The 17,626-nt window shown below is 39.3% G+C and overlaps 7 protein-coding genes across 7 annotated transcripts; 5 read left to right on the top strand and 2 right to left on the bottom strand.

Moving 5' to 3' along the window:
• Positions 1–77: 77 nt before the first annotated feature.
• SAPINGB_P004866 (uncharacterized protein) lies at positions 78–4,998 on the top strand (the record flags this gene model as incomplete). The annotated part of the gene is made up of 4 exons (XM_031999581.1): positions 78–81; positions 138–216; positions 274–311; positions 362–4,998. The coding sequence occupies 4 exons, from the start codon at positions 78–80 to the stop codon at positions 4,996–4,998; spliced, it is 4,758 nt and encodes a 1,585-aa protein (XP_031855472.1).
• A 74-nt stretch (positions 4,999–5,072) lies between these two features.
• On the bottom strand, positions 5,073–6,110 carry SAPINGB_P004865 (uncharacterized protein; the record flags this gene model as incomplete). Its single annotated transcript, XM_031999580.1, has 1 exon — positions 5,073–6,110. One exon carries the CDS (start codon positions 6,108–6,110, stop codon positions 5,073–5,075), a length of 1,038 nt encoding a protein of 345 aa, XP_031855471.1.
• A 336-nt stretch (positions 6,111–6,446) lies between these two features.
• On the top strand, positions 6,447–7,181 carry SAPINGB_P004864 (uncharacterized protein; the record flags this gene model as incomplete). Its single annotated transcript, XM_031999579.1, has 1 exon — positions 6,447–7,181. One exon carries the CDS (start codon positions 6,447–6,449, stop codon positions 7,179–7,181), a length of 735 nt encoding a protein of 244 aa, XP_031855470.1.
• A 1,151-nt stretch (positions 7,182–8,332) lies between these two features.
• Positions 8,333–10,453, top strand: SAPINGB_P004863 (uncharacterized protein; the record flags this gene model as incomplete). Its single annotated transcript, XM_031999578.1, has 1 exon — positions 8,333–10,453. The coding sequence occupies one exon, from the start codon at positions 8,333–8,335 to the stop codon at positions 10,451–10,453; it is 2,121 nt and encodes a 706-aa protein (XP_031855469.1).
• A 1,113-nt stretch (positions 10,454–11,566) lies between these two features.
• Positions 11,567–14,932, bottom strand: SAPINGB_P004862 (uncharacterized protein; the record flags this gene model as incomplete). The annotated part of the gene is made up of 1 exon (XM_031999577.1): positions 11,567–14,932. One exon carries the CDS (start codon positions 14,930–14,932, stop codon positions 11,567–11,569), a length of 3,366 nt encoding a protein of 1,121 aa, XP_031855468.1.
• Positions 14,933–15,927: 995 nt separating this feature from the next.
• SAPINGB_P004861 (uncharacterized protein) lies at positions 15,928–16,311 on the top strand (the record flags this gene model as incomplete). Its single annotated transcript, XM_031999576.1, has 1 exon — positions 15,928–16,311. The coding sequence occupies one exon, from the start codon at positions 15,928–15,930 to the stop codon at positions 16,309–16,311; it is 384 nt and encodes a 127-aa protein (XP_031855467.1).
• A 633-nt stretch (positions 16,312–16,944) lies between these two features.
• Positions 16,945–17,574, top strand: SAPINGB_P004860 (uncharacterized protein; the record flags this gene model as incomplete). Its single annotated transcript, XM_031999575.1, has 1 exon — positions 16,945–17,574. One exon carries the CDS (start codon positions 16,945–16,947, stop codon positions 17,572–17,574), a length of 630 nt encoding a protein of 209 aa, XP_031855466.1.
• Between the last annotated feature and the right edge of the window lie 52 nt (positions 17,575–17,626).

The following is a 17,626-nucleotide window of genomic DNA, read 5'->3' as shown; positions in this document are numbered from 1 at the left end:
TATTTTTTTCATCCTTCCATCCTTCCATCCTTCCATCATTTTACAATAATAGAGGTAATCATTATATTTAGAGTAGGATGGGTATGTTTTTTTAAATTCAACGTATACATGAATCATTTTAAATTAACTTTCTTTAGGTATTCCTAAATTTTTTCGCTTCATCTCAGAAAGATGGCCTCTTATTTCGCAGCTAGTTAATAATAACCAAATTGCAGAGTATGCACCACACGATTAAAACTATTCATTTTCTTCTGCTAACAGTAATCTTGATAGGTTTGATAATCTGTATTTGGATATGAATTCGATTATCCGTAAGTCTTTGTTGTGTATTCTCTATCACTTTTTCTAATCATCCATCTAGATAATTGCACTCATAAAAATGGTGATGCAACGTTTCAACTAACTGAAGAACAAATGTTTGCTCAGATTTTTAATTATATTGAGCATTTGTTTACTCTTATAAAGCCTAAAAAGCTTTTTTATATGGCAATCGATGGTGTTGCTCCTCGTGCTAAGATGAATCAGCAACGTTCACGTCGTTTTCGAAGTGCACTCGATGCAGAACATCAACGTGAGAAGGCTCTTGAAAAAGGACTTGAGGTTCCAAAAGATCCGTTTGATTCTAATGCCATTACACCTGGAACAGAATTTATGGCTAAACTTTCAGTTCATCTGAAATATTTCATTCACAAAAAGGTTTCTACCGATTCTTCCTGGCAAAATATTGAGATTATTCTTTCTGGTCATGAAGTTCCTGGCGAAGGTGAACACAAAATCATGTCTCACATTCGCATTGCCAAATCTCAACCTGACTATGAACCAAATCTTCGTCATTGTTTGTACGGTCTCGATGCAGATTTAATTATGCTTGGTCTATTGACACATGATACTCACTTTGCTATTTTGCGTGAAGAAGTCCTTTTCTTACCTTCACACAATAAACAGAAGGAGCTTGCTGAGCAAAACTTTTACTTGCTACATCTTTCACTTGTTCGTGAATATTTGGAACTTGAGTTTGATGGCATTGAAGAAGAGATGAAATTTACATATAACTTTGAGCGCATATTAGACGACTTTATCTTACTCAATTTTTTTATTGGTAATGATTTTTTGCCGGAACTTCCATCGTTGTTGATCAACGATGGTGCTCTTCCATTTGTTATTAAGTCTTACAGCAATTACCTTAAAGAGGGTAAGGACTACATCACTAAAAATGGTATTATTAATTTCAACAACCTTGCCGACTGGATTGAAAAGTTATCCCTTTTTGAATACAGATTATTTGAAACCGGAGCTGTTGATCTTGAGTGGATAAATAAAGATATTGATAGCGTTTCTATGAAAGGAAAAGAGAAGGCTGCAAAAAGCAAAGTTCTTGAAATGACGGAGTACCAAAAGGGCCTTATCAAAGATATTAGCCAGTTTGTTCTCCAAGCCAATTCTACTTTAAAGCCTGATCCTGAGAGTGAATCTTTACCTTCAATGACATTGGATGAAGATGAATATGACGAAATTGACGATGATGATATTGCTGTTCTTCGAGAATTTTGTTCAAAAACATATATTAGAGTTGTTGTCGATCAAGGACGTATTTCGCTTGTTTTAGATGTTGATGGTATTCCAGATAATGAGACCGATAGGGATCGAAGTGAACGACTTCTCAATGTCAATAAAATCATTCGTGTTTATATCAACGCTAAAACAATTTCAGCACACGAGGAAGTTGAAAATCGAGAGGAAATTTACGATTCCAAGTTTATTGAATGGAAAAATGAATATTACAATGAAAAATTTGGATACACTCTTCAAGATAATCCTGAAAAAATTAGAGATGTTTGCGAAAACTATCTTGAAGGTTTACAGTGGGTTTTGCTTTACTATTTCCGTGGTATTGCTTCCTGGGGCTGGTATTTTAGATACTACTATGCGCCCAAGATTTCTGACATCAAGCTTGGGTTGACTAAAGTTTTAAAAGAGGGAAAAATTAACTTTAATCTTGGACATCCTTTACGCCCATTTGAGCAGCTTATGGCTGTTTTGCCTGAAAAAAGTAAAGCCCTTGTTCCTCCGGGTCTTAGACCATTGATGGTTGAGGAGAACTCACCCATCAAGGAGTTTTATCCAGCTAAGTTTGAACTTGACAAGAACGGCAAAAAGGCTGATTGGGAAGCAGTTGTTAAGATTCCATTTGTTGATGAAAAGCGTCTTTTGGCAGCGATTCATAGCCGAGAACAATACTTGACTCCAGAGGAGAAGCATCGAAACACATTGGGTAACGATTTGGATTTTGTTTTCAACCCTCAGGTTGATACTATTTTCCCCTCTTCATTGCCAGGCATTTTCCTTGATGTGGAGCATGATCATACTATTGAATCTGTTTACCATGAGCCCGCAGTTCAAGGAGGCGAGTTTCGATATGGTTTATGTGATGGAGCCAAACTTGGCGTTAATTCACTTGCTGGTTTCCCCAGTTTAAAAACTTTGCCATTTACGTTTGAAATTGACAAGGGCAAAGTCAAGATTTTCGAAAGGCCTGCTCGTCGTGAGTCTATTATTATTACCATCACAGATCAATATGCTGAAAGTGAAAGCTCTGCTATTTCTAAACGTCTTTTGGGACGAACAGTTTATGTTGGCTGGCCTTATCTTCGCGAGGCTAAAGTTGTTGCTCTTAGTGATGAATTATTTTCTTATAAACTTGAGCATGGAAGGGTCTCGCAAACACCTCACCACAGCCTAAAGGAATGGACTGGTGGTGTTGCTAGTTTCCTTGACTACTTTCAAATCAAGGGTGTTGATATTGGGAAGTCCAACTTCATTCTGCATGTCATGACCCTCAAGGGTTTGGAGAGGGAACCATCTGGCGCGTATGTCAAAAAGTATGAGTCTGATCCTTCGCTTGAAGTTAGAGTTCCTCTTCAGCTTGTTGTTGAAAGCGTTCAAAATGATGATGAGCGATTCATTGAAAAGCCAGCTCAGCCGATCGAAGAGGAATACCCTATTGGAAGTCAAGCTGTTTCTTTGTTAGATGTATGTTATGGTCTGCCTGTTACTGTTATAGGCTATAAAGACGGTGCTCTTGATGTTGAAGTTCGTGTGTTGAACCAAAAGCTGAGCCAAGTTGGGCACTTTCTCTGGAGAAATGAGCTGCACTACCTTGATTATCAGCCAGGTTATAGATTTAGCAAGCAACTTCGCATGCCCTCAAGCTTTATTGGACAATTGACGTCTAGATATTTTGTTTTTGTTGACGGGAAGAAGGTTGACATTGGTCTTAATCTCAAGTCTGAAAATCTTCGTCAAAAGGCATTGGGTTTCGTGAAACGTGGAGCTCAAGGATGGGATTATAGTGTTTTAACAAAAAAGTTGATTGAGGAATATGTCGGTACATTTTCTCTTATTTTTGCCAAGCTGTTGAATAATCAGCGCCGTGATATGCCTGAGCTTACCGAGTTGCTTGGTCTTGGTCCTTCTGAAGTCAATTTCAAGGTTGATCAAATGAAGCAGTGGTTGAAGGATCATGTTTTCAACAATCCCAACGTTCGCCTTGTTTCGTTAGAAGACGACGGGATGGGCTTTATGTCTGTGCAAGAGCTGGAAAATAGAGTCATCCAACGCAACAGTGTTAAGTACCAATACACTGTTAACACAATTCGAAGTGTTCCCCGTGAAGCACTTTTTGCACCCGATTCTCCATCGTTCATTTTATCCAAGCAAAAGTTTGAAATTGGAGATCAAGTTGTTTCTATTTTGGATTATGGCAAAGTTCCACTTTTCAGCCGTGGTACCGTTATTTCAATTAAGAGTTATGTTTCTCATGTCACTTTGGATGTGATTTTTGACAGCGAAATTGACTCTGGTAATCATTTGAACAACCGACTTAAAACCAGACGCGGCTTAACAGTAGAGTCGAGCTCTATTTTGAATCTGTCAAATCCACAGCTGGCTGTTTCTCTTGAGTATAAGGGTAACTCTCGAAACACCAAAGGTAACTTTGCCAAAAATGGAGTATCGGCTGTAAGTCTTCCTTCCGGACCTAAGGCTGCTCAAAATAATTCTGTTCGAAATGGAAAGGCTCCTATTACCAAGCCAGGTGTTAAACTTTCTACGCCAAAGCAGCCAAAGAGCAATGAAAGGGGGACTCAACCTCCCAAGCCTCAGAATGTTCCTAAGGCTGCTAAACCTACATTTGATACAACGGCCTTGAATAATGAGCTTCTTGGATTGATTAAGAATAATGCCGAAAATGCCAAGGCAGCTAAAGATGATCATGCTTCGCCCATTGTTTCGTCTGATGATGTAAATAAGGATATTGGTAATGAGCTTTTGGAAATGATCAAGGGCCCCAAGAGTGCTAAAGGACAATCCAAGTCGCGTGAAGCTACGCAAAACAAGGTTCGCAGTGCCATTATGGGACAATTTTCTGGAGGAAGCCAGCTTCCTCCTCAGCCCAACATATCTAGTCATATTTTATATCCTCCTCCTCCACCACCACCTGGAGGAATTTTCCCTCCAATCCCTGCTGGGTTTGTTGCTCCTGGCGAAATGCACCCAGGATTTGTCCCCATGGGGTACCCTCCACCACCTCCCCCTGGTGCGTACCCTATGCACCCTATTCCAATGCATCCAGATATGCTTCCACCTGGGCCTCCTGGAAGTTCTCCATTTGCAGCACCGTTTGTTCCTCAGGGAATGCCTCCTGCTCCACCTAGTATTGGAAATGTGCCTCAGGGAATTCCTCAGGGACCTAGATACGGCAACCGTGGAGGACGCGGTGGAGGCCGCGGAGGCCGCCGGTCCATGAACCCTTTGAATGGTGATGGTTTGGAAGGTGGAGATTCTCTTCCATCACCTCCTGTTCCTCGCCGTGGAGGCCGCGGTGGTCGAGGCCGTGGTGGTCGTGGAGGCCGTGGTGGACATCATGTTCCCAAGGATGAAGGTACTCCATCTCAGACTTCTAAAGAAATGCCCACAAAGCCCGAGACTCCTTCAGAGTAATTGAGTCTTTATTTTTTTTTTATTATTATTATTTTCTTTTATTATTATTATTATTACCTGTATATGTATAAAAATTAAATATCGTATGAGGAAGTGTATTCCCGATTTTTAAGTTCCTTGACTTGTGATTCTTTTTGAAACCATAGTTTTTCAAAGCCGTTTGAGCGATCTACGCCATCCCACATGCTCCCTGGTGGAATATCAAACCGATTTGGCGGGTATGGGCCTGGATATATTTTCCATGAAAGACCATCATCAGCATGCCTGCTTTTTGTGTTAGAGCTTTTGACAAGAGCTGTTGTTTTTTTCTTTTTAAGGAAAGTTGCAGCAGGGTCGTGGAAAGTGTCAACTTTACTGCGCTGTTGAGCATTAAGTTCGGCATCATCAGCGTGTCGCGTGTAGCGAGTTCCACTACTATCTTGTGCACCTTCTTGTTCCATTCGTAATTGAACAACACCAGCATTGATTCTTCTGTGTGCTTGTTCTCGTGCTCGTTTTTCTGCAGCTTCTGCTTCTAACTCTGCTTGACGGATGCTTTCAATATCATCAATTCGGCGACCCTGCGCGTCACGATGGACAGTATCATGTGCATCAATGTCAGTAGTGGTTGCAAGTTGTGCTCGCACTGCAGCTTCGGCCTCAGCCTTTTCTCGCATCTGGTCTGCAATCTGATCTGCTGTTTGAAGGCCGTAGTATTTGTTGTGTAAAGAAAGCGCAGAAGTATCTGCTGGAAGTTGCTTGTCTGGTTCTTCCATTTTTGTAGATCCATCAAGACGCTTCCATGCATTTTTCTTTTTAATTTTTGTAATGTCCTTATTTTGATTATACTCCTCTCCTTCTTCTTCTTCTTCTTCTTCTTCTTCATCATCCGCGTACTCTAGTTTTCTTCGTTTTGTGTATTCTTCAAAAGTCATATTTTTGGAAGAAACGCGTTTTGATGGTTTATTTGCAGTTAACAGGGTATCACCCTCATCATCATCTTTGATTACTGATCCAGAAGATTTATTAGACGGATCATTTTTTCTCTTCTTTTTCTTAGTTTTCTTTTCAGATTTATCTGATCCCACAGGATCCAGGTATTTTTTCGAAAGGTAATCTTTGAGTGCAGACATTTTTTTTTTTTTTTTTTTTTTTTCAAAATGTTTGCTTTTTTTTCTTTACAAGTCAAAAAGGAGTGGCGCGAGGACAAGGCTGGAATATAGGTATAGATATCTAAATCACGTGATAGTTGTGTTAGTCAGCAATTTTGAAAATCTTGAAAGTTCCACACGTTTTTTTTGCCTTTTGCTGGTGGCTTTTCGCCTCTTTTTTTTTTTTTTTTTTTCTTCCCCCTTCACACTTTGATTAGAAAACCAACACGCAAGCCTTTTTTTTTTTTTTTTTCTTTCTTTCTTTCTTTCTTTCTTTTAAAAAATTCATTACTTTTTTCTTTCTATTTATTTGCTACTATGAACAATATCCATAATCAACTTAGCCAAGGACGCATCGTTTTGGCGTCAGGATCTCCACGCCGAAAGCAGATTCTTGAGGAGCAGCTTGGGTTCAAGAATATTAGTGTGGTTCCATCCAAGTTTAAAGAAGATCTATCAAAGGACACACGATCACCATTTCAATATGTTATGGATACCGCGACAGAAAAGGCATTGGATGTTTACCGTTCCGAGATTGAATCAGAAAGAGAACCCAGCATTGTTCTTGCTGCTGACACTGTTGTTGTATCGGTAGAACAGATTCTCGAGAAGCCCAAGTCACCATATCATCACTTGGAGATGCTCAAACATCTTCGTGATTCTCCTTTCCCTCACAAGGTTTTTACAGCAGTGGTTGCTATTGTGCCACTGGAAGTTCCCATCACCCCTGGCTATGCCTTGGAAACATATATTGAGGAGTCTATTGTGAATTTCGACAAGACAATTTCCAATGAATTTCTGCAAAGTTATGTGGACTCTGGTGAGGCCACTGATGCTGCTGGCGGTTACAAGATTCAAGGGCGTGGTGCTTTGCTTATCAAGTCGATTGAGGGTGACTTTTTCAACGTCATGGGTCTTCCTGCGAACGGTACCCACAAGTTGATTGAGAGGGTTATTAAGATTGCTGATAATGAGAATGCTGGTGGAGCTGGAAGCGGAGACGAAGATGAAGATGAGGATGAGGAAGAAGAAGATGGTCGTCGTTTGCTCTAAATGATGATAAAATGATGACGATCGAGTAACGAAGAAGTTCAGGGTTATTGTTGTTTTTTTTTTTTTTTGATGATTTGGAGACTTGCTTCGGGTCGAGTTACATGGCAAATCATTTTGTGTACGGCTTTATTTATGTATCTTCCGGAAGATACAACAATGTTTATTTTGAAGAAATGAAGAAACTTTTGCATTTGACATTGACAAGAAAAAAAAAAAAAAAAAGAACCCCGATTTTATTTAAAAGGGTTCAAATTTAGAGAATAATTTAAAAAAAAAAAAATTAATAATAATAATAATGTTTGTTTTATCATTTATGATAATTAAAATTTTTTTTTAAAATATCCCAGAGTTGTTTTTTTTTTTTTTTTTTTTTTAACGATACCTATGTCTAACTAAGCTTGTTAATGATGGTTCGTATCGGGTGCGGACCAATCTCAAAACAGTTGAAAAATACCACATAAAGTTTTCTAAAAAAAAAAAAAAAAAAAACCTTTTTACTACAAGAAAGTTTGAAATTTTTTGTTCTTGAAAAAAAAAAAAAATTCTTTTAAATGATTTATTTTTTTTTTCTCTTCTTTTAAAATACCTTTAAGATCTTTTATTTATTCTTTTATTCTTTCATTTTTTTTTTTTTTTTCACCACTACTGCCTTTTTTTTTAAAATCTTCTTCTTCTTTATCACCTGATATGTTACAGCCGTGAAAAATTTTTTGGGCTGCCTGCCTTTTTTTTTTTTTTTTTTTTTTTTTTTTTATTTTGCCAGCGTTGCTGCAACAAAAATTTTTCACGTCTCGCATGTGAAATTGGCTGCTCTTATGGTGGTGGTGGTGGTTCCTAAAAAAAATAAAAAATAAAAACCTCTCCTACCACAACCACACAGGACATAAATAAATAAATAAATAAATAAACACGACGACGACTCAGAAACATTCCACCTGTTGTTTACCAGGGAAAAAAAAAAAAAAAAAAAAAAAAAAAAAAAACCTCCCACAAAGTTCCCCCTTTTTCTTTTTCGTTTTTTTTTTTTATTTTTTTTTCTTCTTCTTCTTCTTCTTCTTCTTTTACTTTTCCTTCTCTTCTTTCTCTTCCTTCCCCAGTTTCTTAATCTCTCATTAACAACCTCCCTCCCTTAAACCTTTCTATTTCCAGCTATGCCTGCTCCGCCGTTTGCTCAGCAAGCTATTCGTGCTGCGTCCTCCGCCGTGTCTACGGCTACATCCTCATCTTCTGCCGTTGCAACAACTGCAGCTGTTGCCGCTGCTGCCGGGTATGCATCTACACAGTACCTGCGCAAACACCGTCGCAACTCCGTCAAGGCCCAATCGGTGCGCTCCGCCTCTACCATGTCCTCTGCAGGCTCTGTTTCTTCCTCGAGTTCATTTTCACCTACTCCCTCCGAGTTTGGCTTTCTACCCAGCATTTCTCAAGCTTCTACTCACTTGACATCAACCTCAGTTCTTGGGTTCAAAGATTCTCAGGCGTCTTCCTCCGGTGTCTCTACATCCTTTTCATCCTCCTTGAATAATAGCACTACATATCTCAAGAATCAACAATCAGCCACTCCCTCGCAAAGAGGTAGTACACTCCCTAGAGTCTTTTTCCCCAGAGCTTTGCCAAAATACCCCTTCCCCACTATTCCTCGTCCCCGCAGAAACTTTTTGTACTACAATCCTGTTTCTACACTAAAGAGAGGCTTGTCTACTTTTAGACGTCTCCCCACTAAATCTTTGTCGCTTCGCGGCATTCGTTTTCAATTCCCTGCCAGACTTCGCCGGTACGCTGGTCGCAGAGAATACAGCACTGCTCCTCAGCAGGACGGCACTGCAGGCGGAGCCGGCCAAAGCCGGAGATCGCGTGCCAAGCGGGTTCTTTGGAATATTTGGACTCTCCCTGCTCTGACAACTGTGATTTTGTGGTCTGCTCTTCGTCACAAGAAGCCTGAAGAAGAAGAAGTGGCTGGTAAAGCCCCTGAACCTACTGGAAAACCTGCTCAACCTTGGAAAGTCGCTGCTTACAATACACTGCCGCTCAAGGCGATTTCTCGTCTTTGGGGTCGATTCAATGACATTGACTTACCTACTTGGATGCGTGAACCTGGATACAAGCTCTACTCGTACATTTTTGGCGTGAATCTTGATGAGGTAGCAGAGCAGGACTTGAAGACATATCATAATCTTGGTGAATTCTTTTATCGTGAACTCAAACCAGGATCTCGTCCAATTGACCCTGTGGCTCCTTTGGTTTCCCCCGCTGATGGTAAGGTTCTTCATCTTGGTGTCATTACCGATGGCCAGGTCGAACAAGTCAAGGGTATCACCTATTCCCTGGATGCTCTACTAGGGTCTGGTGGTCATGCCAACCACGCTGCTCCCTCGCGTACCATTACAGACTTTGACGAGTACAAGCGCTTTTCGCCCTCTGAGATTATGGAACGTCATGAGGAGTTTGCACGCCTCAATGGCATTTCATATACGGTCGATGATCTCCTTGGTAAGGATGAGCATGCCGGTAAAGACCCTCTTTTGAAAGATGAAGGTGATGTTACTGTTGCTGGTGGCTTGAAGAATGCTGATGGTGAAACTTCTACCTCGCAACAGGAAGCCTCCACCAAGGTTGCCAAGGCCTTGTATGCGCCACCCTACAACTTGCCCTCTGAGAATGAATTGTTTTTTGCTGTGATTTACCTTGCACCTGGAGACTACCACCGATTCCACTCGCCGACTAACTGGGTTACTGAATTGCGCCGCCACTTTGTGGGTGAGCTCTACAGTGTTGCGCCATACTTTCAAACACGTCTGAGCAATTTGTTTGTGTTGAATGAGCGTGTTGCTTTACTGGGGAAGTGGAAGTATGGATTTTTCTCCATGACACCAGTTGGCGCAACCAATGTTGGGTCTATTAAACTGCACTTTGACAAGAAGCTGGCTACAAACACTGTGTACGAGACTGGGCTTGAGGAAGATAAAGAAGATGTTGATGACAATGCTTCCTCTTCTTCTTCCTCATCCTCTTCCTCTTCCTCTTCTCCCTTGATTTCTTCGGCAATGCGTAATAACAAGCGGGTGAAGAAGGCGACATGCTACGAGGCTACATATGCTAAGGCATCGCCACTGCTGGGTGGGTACCCGTTGCTCAAGGGCCAGCAGATGGGCGGGTTCAATTTGGGCTCGACTGTTGTTCTTGTGTTTGAAGCACCCAAGAATTTTGAGTTTGATGTGAAGCGTGGACAGAAGGTTAAGGTTGGTCAGCCTCTTGGACATTTTCAGGAGTAACAATATTGTTATTACTTGACGGGATCTGATATATATATGTATAAATATTGAAGATTACCGAAGAAGAGAAAAAAAAAAGCAGAAAAAAAAAAAGAGAGAGATATTACTATTACCCTATTATATTCATTTGAGACATTTTTTTTTTTTAATCAGTAAAAAAATAAACAAAAGATACCCCACCTTCATACGAGACATTAATTTGTTTTTTATTTTATTTTTTTTTTGTTCTTCCCTTAATTCAAGGAAATTAAAAAAAATAAAATAAAAATTAAAGAATAAAAAAAAATTAACAATATTTATTAGACACGGATTTAGTCTTTTTTTTTTTTTTTTTTATTATATATAATGTATATTTTTTTTCCTCCTATATATTAAGCATAAATAAATATTTAAAAGCAAAAAAGTTAAATAATATTAATAATAATAATAAAGGACATTTTTTTTAAAAAAAAATAAATAAATAAGAGTTGCTAGTTAATATTTATTAGTGGTTTGTATGATTCCCCGTGAAAGTAATAATTCATATCATCATATATATATATATATATATACATTGTGTGGTGTGATGAGATGAGATGAGAATCAACCAATCAGTGGAGTTAACTGAGCACTGGTGTCATTAAGTTTTCTTTTAAAATTTTTACAAAGGAGGATTTAAAACTAAAGTTGAAAATAAGTATTAAAATATAAATATTTAATAATTTAAATAAAATAAAATAAAATCTGGGGTATTTTTTTTTTTTTTAAATGAAAGAAGTAAATTATTTATTAATTCATTGTATAGCTAATATTAAAAATAAGAAAAAAAAGATTTTTAAAAAAAAAAAAAAAAAAAAAAAAACACATATTGAAACAATAAAACAATAAAACAAAAACACACACAAGTTTTTTTTTTTTAAAAAAATAGAAAAAATAAAAATAAAAAAAAAAAAACTCAGACTCAATTCCTTCTCATTATCCATTTATATCAATCATTATCATCATTGTACTAATCTTCTTCTTTTTTTTTTTCTTTCTTTTAATGCTTAATTTCTCGTTTTTTTTTTATTCTTTCTTTCTGTTCTGTTCTGTTCTGTTCTTTTCTTTTTAATTTACTTTTTTGCTTTACCTTCTTCATCGCCGACGGACTTCCTTACACCAACCTTCAATATCTTTACCCGAGTTCCCAGCAACACGATCAATTGGACTAACATTTTCAAATCCCATTGCATCCTTAAGCCATTCATGGTTACTCATGCCTCCAGCATCGGCCCGTTTTTTCGGATTAAGTTCTAGCATCGGTAGTAAAAATGAAGCAATGGACTCACAGTCTTCATGCGTGAAATTATACTCCTTAAGAACATCGTAGAGCGGCTTGGGCCTCAACTTTTTAATGTGCCGTAACTCTCCGCGTCGGTTAAAGTACTCCGACGCCCACTTACCCGTCAGTAAAACGTGCGAGGACATGCGGCCCAACAGCTCAATAATTTGTGCAATATGGTCATCATCTTTGCTATACGTCTGCGCCGAGTGTGGATCAAACAAGTAGTTACCAGTAAGTAGCTCAAAAACCAAACACGCCATGGACCACACATCAGTCGACGCGCCCCAAAACGAGCCCAGCAACACTTCTGGCGACCGATATTGTCGTGTTTGAATATCATTAGTAAAATGGCGATTGACCCAGCACGCATTGCCAAGATCAGCAATCTTGACGGAAATAAGGCCTTCCTCCAGCGCTGTTTGTCCATACTGGCTTCCATACAGCGCCGCCTGCGACGACGATCGGGACGGTGCAACTGACGACGCAACAGAGTTGGCCAGCGACGCACTTGTAGAAATGACAGCTCCATGAAGAAGCTGGGGTTGTTGTTGGGTATTATTAGATAAGGGTTGGAGGTGGGCGGGTAAAGGTGTCAGGCCATTTTGGGACCCAAATAAGGGTGATCCAGGGGCAGACTGGAGTTGTGTCGAGGTGGCTTCTTGAGAAATAGAAAAGGAGGAAAGGCGACCCTCAATATTGGAACTTGAGCCAATGGATACAGAAGCAGCAGCATTTGCTGTAGCCAGGTGATGGAGATTAACAAGCGAGGAAGAGCCACCTGAAGGAGTCAGTGCATCTTGGGACTGGGTGCCAAACTTCATTTGCAAATGTTGTTGGTGAAGTTTCTGCAAGTTTTGAAGATGGGGCTGTTGCTGTTGGTAAAGCTGTTGTTGTTGAGCCATGTAATTTGTAAACTCTCTAGTTTTAGAGGTAGCCTTTGAGGTTGGGGCAGAGTTAGGGACCGAAGAATCCACATCACTGACAAAGGCAGGAGACATGCTAAACTCATTAAAAAAAACCGAGTTTGAGCGCAGAGGACTAGGAAGGGGTTGAGAGCCCGTAACGACAGATTTACGACGAGGACGACGACCCTTACGAAGGGCACTTGGGTCTGCAGATGAAGCCTCTGAGGCTCGTCTCTTTGCTCTGCTCTGCATGCGCTTGAGTTGTTCTTCTTCCTCGAGTTGCTTTACAATGAATTCAACATCACCAATTTCAATGAGGACGTTTTCAGGCTTAAGGTCAGTATGAATGATGCCACACTCGCGATGAAGATAATCAAGAGCAAGAAGAACTTGTTTGGTAATTTGCTTAACCAGGGGCATTGGGATACCCTTGTACTTGTAGCGCTTGATAAGGCCGAGAAGGTTTTCGCCGAGAACCTCGAAAACCATGCAAACGTGGGAGCCATTGGGTCCCTCATGCTGGAACGAGTCGAGGAGAGAAACAACGTGTTTGCGGCCTGGGTGGTCAGGGTTAGCATCAACAGCGCGTTTGAGAAGGTGGATTTCGTCAATGGCAGCCTCCGTGTAGTGTACTGCGGAGCGAACAACCTTCATTGCGACATGGCGGTTGTTATTGTGTGTATCTTTAGCGAGCCAGACGGTTGAAAAGTGGCCCCAGCCGAGTTTGCGGACGATAACGTAGCGGCCATCCTTAAAAGTTTCTCCAATTTCAACAGGGTGATAGCCACCAGTGCAATAGTCCTGTGCATTTTCCTCGTCATTGGGTGACATTTCATCATCTTCGTCATCTTCTGAGCATGAATCCGAGTAGGATGAATTGTCACTTGTGTTTGTTGCTGACGTGTCGATGGGGGTATCGGGGAGTTTTTTAGAAGTTGTTGAGACGACGGAGGAGGGTTTTTTAGGGGCAGTTGAAGTTGAAGCAGAAGAGATACTAGAGGTTGGAGAAACTCCGGCAGAGGCGGCAGAAGTAGCGGCTGCGGCAGCTGCTGCTGCAGTAGCAGCTGCGTTGGAGGTAGAAGTAGAGGTAGAGGCAGACGTTGTTGAAGTAGAAGAAAAGGTACTTGAACGGGGGCTAATTTCCGAGTATTTTGGAGGAAGGTCTTCAGAAGGATGGAGAGTAGCCTGGAGGGTTTTGATGGAGAGAGTTGGAGAGGCCGGTTGAGGGGTCGCGGTATTTAAAGAAATGATGTGAGAGTTTGTGTTTGTGTTTGTAGGAGATAGGTCTGCAAGGTCTTGGTCTATGGTGAGTGTTTGGGCAATATTATTATTATTATTATTATTATTGTTGTTGTTATAATTATTAATAATAATTGGAGGGGCATGTGGAGGTTGCTGATTAGAGCCAGTTGCAGTACCAGCAAAAGAAGCAATAGCAGAAGCAGAGGCAGAAGAAGCAGCGGCAGCGGCAGCGGCAGCAGCGGCAGCAGTAGCAGCAGTAGCAGTTGATGCTGAAGAAAAAGATTGAGGATTGACTATAGAAGTAGCCATAGGGGCCAGAATTGTTTCCGGGGAAGAACAAGAAAATGGTCCATTGGTGGAAGTTACAGAGGTATTTGTAGAGGATGATGATGATGATGATGATGCATTGGTAGTGTTGTTATTATTGTTGTTGGTGTTGTTGGTAGTGGTAGTGATTGTAGAAGGATTAGCAGCAACAGTTACGGCTGCAGCTGCAGCTGCTGCTGCTGCTGCAGCAGATGAAAGAATGTCAGTTTTGAACAAAGGAGGGTTTTTAGGAGATGAAGTAGGAGAAGATGAAGAAGAAGAACAAGAAGAAGGGGATAGCATTGAAGTTTTTGAAAGTTGAGAGGGTGCACTAGGAGAGGTAGAAGATGGAGAAGAAGGTTCAAAAAAGACAGGTAAAGTTGATTCTTCTTGTGCTGGTGGAAGTTGTGGAGATTGTTTAGCCTTAAGATGATGGCTGTCCTTTTTAGAGTGATGGTGAGGATGGCTACTGTGGCTGATACTTTGGCTCGAACTATTATTTGTGTGATGGGACGGATGATGATGGCCGTGATGGCCGTGGTGTCCATGATGGCCATGAGACTTATGATGGTTATGATGATAACCACCATGTTTATTTGAAGAGGATGTAGAAGAGGAAGAAGAAATTGAATTTCCAGGTGAAGAAGTTGAATTAGAAGCGGCAGCTGCTGCTGCAGCAGCTGCTGCAGAGGCTGATGAAGGTGAATCTATGGTAGCTGCCATTTGAGTTGTTGATTGTTGTTGATTGTTGATTGTTGATAGTAGATAGTAGATAGTAGTAGTTGTAGTAGTAGGTGGGGGGGTGTTAAATTTGTGTGTGTGTGTGTGTGTAGATATTAAAAAAAAAAATAAAAAATAAAAGATTGAAAGGTCTTCTTCTTCTTCCCTCCTTTTTTTTTTTTCTTTTTTTTTTTATTAATTTGTGATCTGATGGGTATGAATAATTGTTTTAAACGCAATTGAAAAAAAAAAAAAAAGGGAAACAGTAAGAAAAATTACAGATCAAACAGCAGCAACAGCAATCAGTAGAAGCAGCAGAAGCAGTAGAAGAAGCAGAAGAAGCAAAAAAAAAAAAAGACAGCAAAGTCAATAATAAAAGACGATTGCAGAATAGTCAATTAGTTGGTTAGTTGGTTAGTTGGTTAGTTTTTTGTGGTTTATGGTGGTAAATAAATAAAAAAATTAAATTAAAATAAAATAAAAAATTGTTTTGATTTTAAAATCAAATTTGGAAGGTCTGCAGCACCAAAAGTACCAAAAGTACCAAAAGTACCAAAAGCAGTAGAAGCAGTTGAAGCAGTTGAAGCAGTTGAATAAGAAGCAGCAGCAGTAAAAACAACAAATTGTTGTTGTTGTTGTTGTTGTTATTTTTTATTATTTTTTATTATTTTTTATTATTTTTTATTATTTTTTTGGTGGTAGTGAAAAAATAAAAAATAAAAAATAAAAAAAAGCTGAGCAGCCAAACAGCTTTCACAGATTAGGCAGCTGGGCTTTTAAAAATAAAAAGAAATTGTAATAAAAAAAAATTAAATGTAATAAAAAAAAAATTAAAAGACTATGATCTACTCATATAGACTATGATCTACCCATAGAAAGATTCTCAAAAAAAAAAAAAAAAAAAAAAAAATTAAAGCAATATATACACAGAATATTGTTCTTTTATATTATTAACCATTAAACAAATATATTAAAATATCTCTTAAAAAGAAACTCCAATGGGAAATTCTCAAGATCTATCTTACGATCTACCTTTGGATTTATCGGAACTTACCCCTCCAGTAGCCCAAATTCTACAATCTGCAAACTTCCCTCAATTCTATTCAACTACTATAATACACCAATCTCCAGCAGATCTCCACGCATCTATCGAAGCCCTTAATAACTCTACAAAACATCTCAAGCAATCTAATCAACATCTTAAAGAAGCTATTGCTGCTGCTGATAATGACAATGACAATGACAATGACCCAGATCTTTCACAAAATGAACGAAATGAATATCTGCAGTATATCAAAGATAATGAGCACGTCATAGCTGCCAATGAGTACCGAGTGGACATTATCAGCCGTTTGATTAAACGCAAGGCAGGAACAATATAGAGAGTTAAAGAAGAAGAAGAAGAAAAAGAAGAAGAAGAAATAAAAAATAACAGCAAGTTCAATGACTTTTTATTATTATTCTTTTTTTTTTTTTGTTTAATTCATCTTTTACCATTCAATTTAAAAGTCCTTTTTTTCTTTTTTTTTCTTTTTTTTTTTTTCTTTTTTTTCATTTCCATCTTTTAAAATCAATCACCACCACCACCACCACCATTATCAACGTCATACCAAAAGTGTAACACATATAGCCCTGTGTGTATGTGTGTGTAACACAAACAGCCGTATATCACATGATGCTCTGCTGTCCTTTTGCAACTTGTCAACAAGCAAAAAATTAAAAAAAAAAAAAAAATCCTTCGCCGTGCCTGCCAACCTGCCAACCTGCCAACCTGCCTAACTTGTCTGTCTTGTATTGTCTACCAGCCAACCTACCTGCCTGCCTGTCTGCCTACCACCTTAAAACTTCCACATCCCCCCTTTTAACTCCTCGAACTCTCCACCTTCCCTTTCCTCATCCAATTATCCAGATCAATAAGATCAACTAGGTCAATAAGATCAATTAGATCAATAAGATCAACTAGATCAACTAGATCAACTAGATCAACTAGATCATAAATCCCCCACCCTACAACAATGCGTGCATTCCAACTCCTTCTCACCTTGGTTTGTGCATTCCTGCCCATTGCAGCAGCCCTCAAATTCCAGATCGAAGCCAAACAACAAGGCTACCCGCCACGCTGTATCCGTGACTTTATCCAAAAGGGCAAAATGGTAGTTGTCAAAGTTACTTCCAGTGGACAGCGTGGAGATGGCCAGAATCTTAATCTTCACATTCATGACAATAAGGGCAATGAGTATGGCCGTAAAAAAGATGTGGCTGGTGATGTTAGACTTGCCTTTACAGCCCATGATGATGCCTCTATTGATATTTGCTTTGAAAATATTGGCCAAGAACCAAAGAAAAGAGATATCGAACTTAACGTGGAAATTGGACCTCAAGCTCGTGATTGGAATCAGATTCAAGCTGCTGAAAAACTCAAACCAACAGAACTGGAACTTAGACGTATTGAAGAACTTACAGATGAAGTGCAACGGGAACTTGAGTACTTGAAAATAAGAGAAACAAGACTTCGTGATACTAACGAATCAACAAACAGACGTGTTAAACTTTTTTCAATCGGTGTTGTTACTTCTCTGGTTTCCCTTGGTCTTTGGCAAACCATTTATCTTAGATCTTACTTCAAGTCCAAGCATATAATATAAAAGAGAATTTAATTATAAATTAATAAAGAATGAAAGAATGAAATTAATAAAT

The sequence above is a fragment of the Magnusiomyces paraingens genome (genome assembly GCF_902498895.1).
Source record: "Magnusiomyces paraingens strain CBS 517.90 genome assembly, contig: contig4, whole genome shotgun sequence".
Classification (NCBI taxonomy): Eukaryota; Fungi; Ascomycota; class Dipodascomycetes; order Dipodascales; family Dipodascaceae; genus Magnusiomyces; species Magnusiomyces paraingens.
The sequence above is the reverse complement of the archived record's forward strand: the minus strand, read 5'-3'. Positions and strand labels throughout refer to the sequence as shown.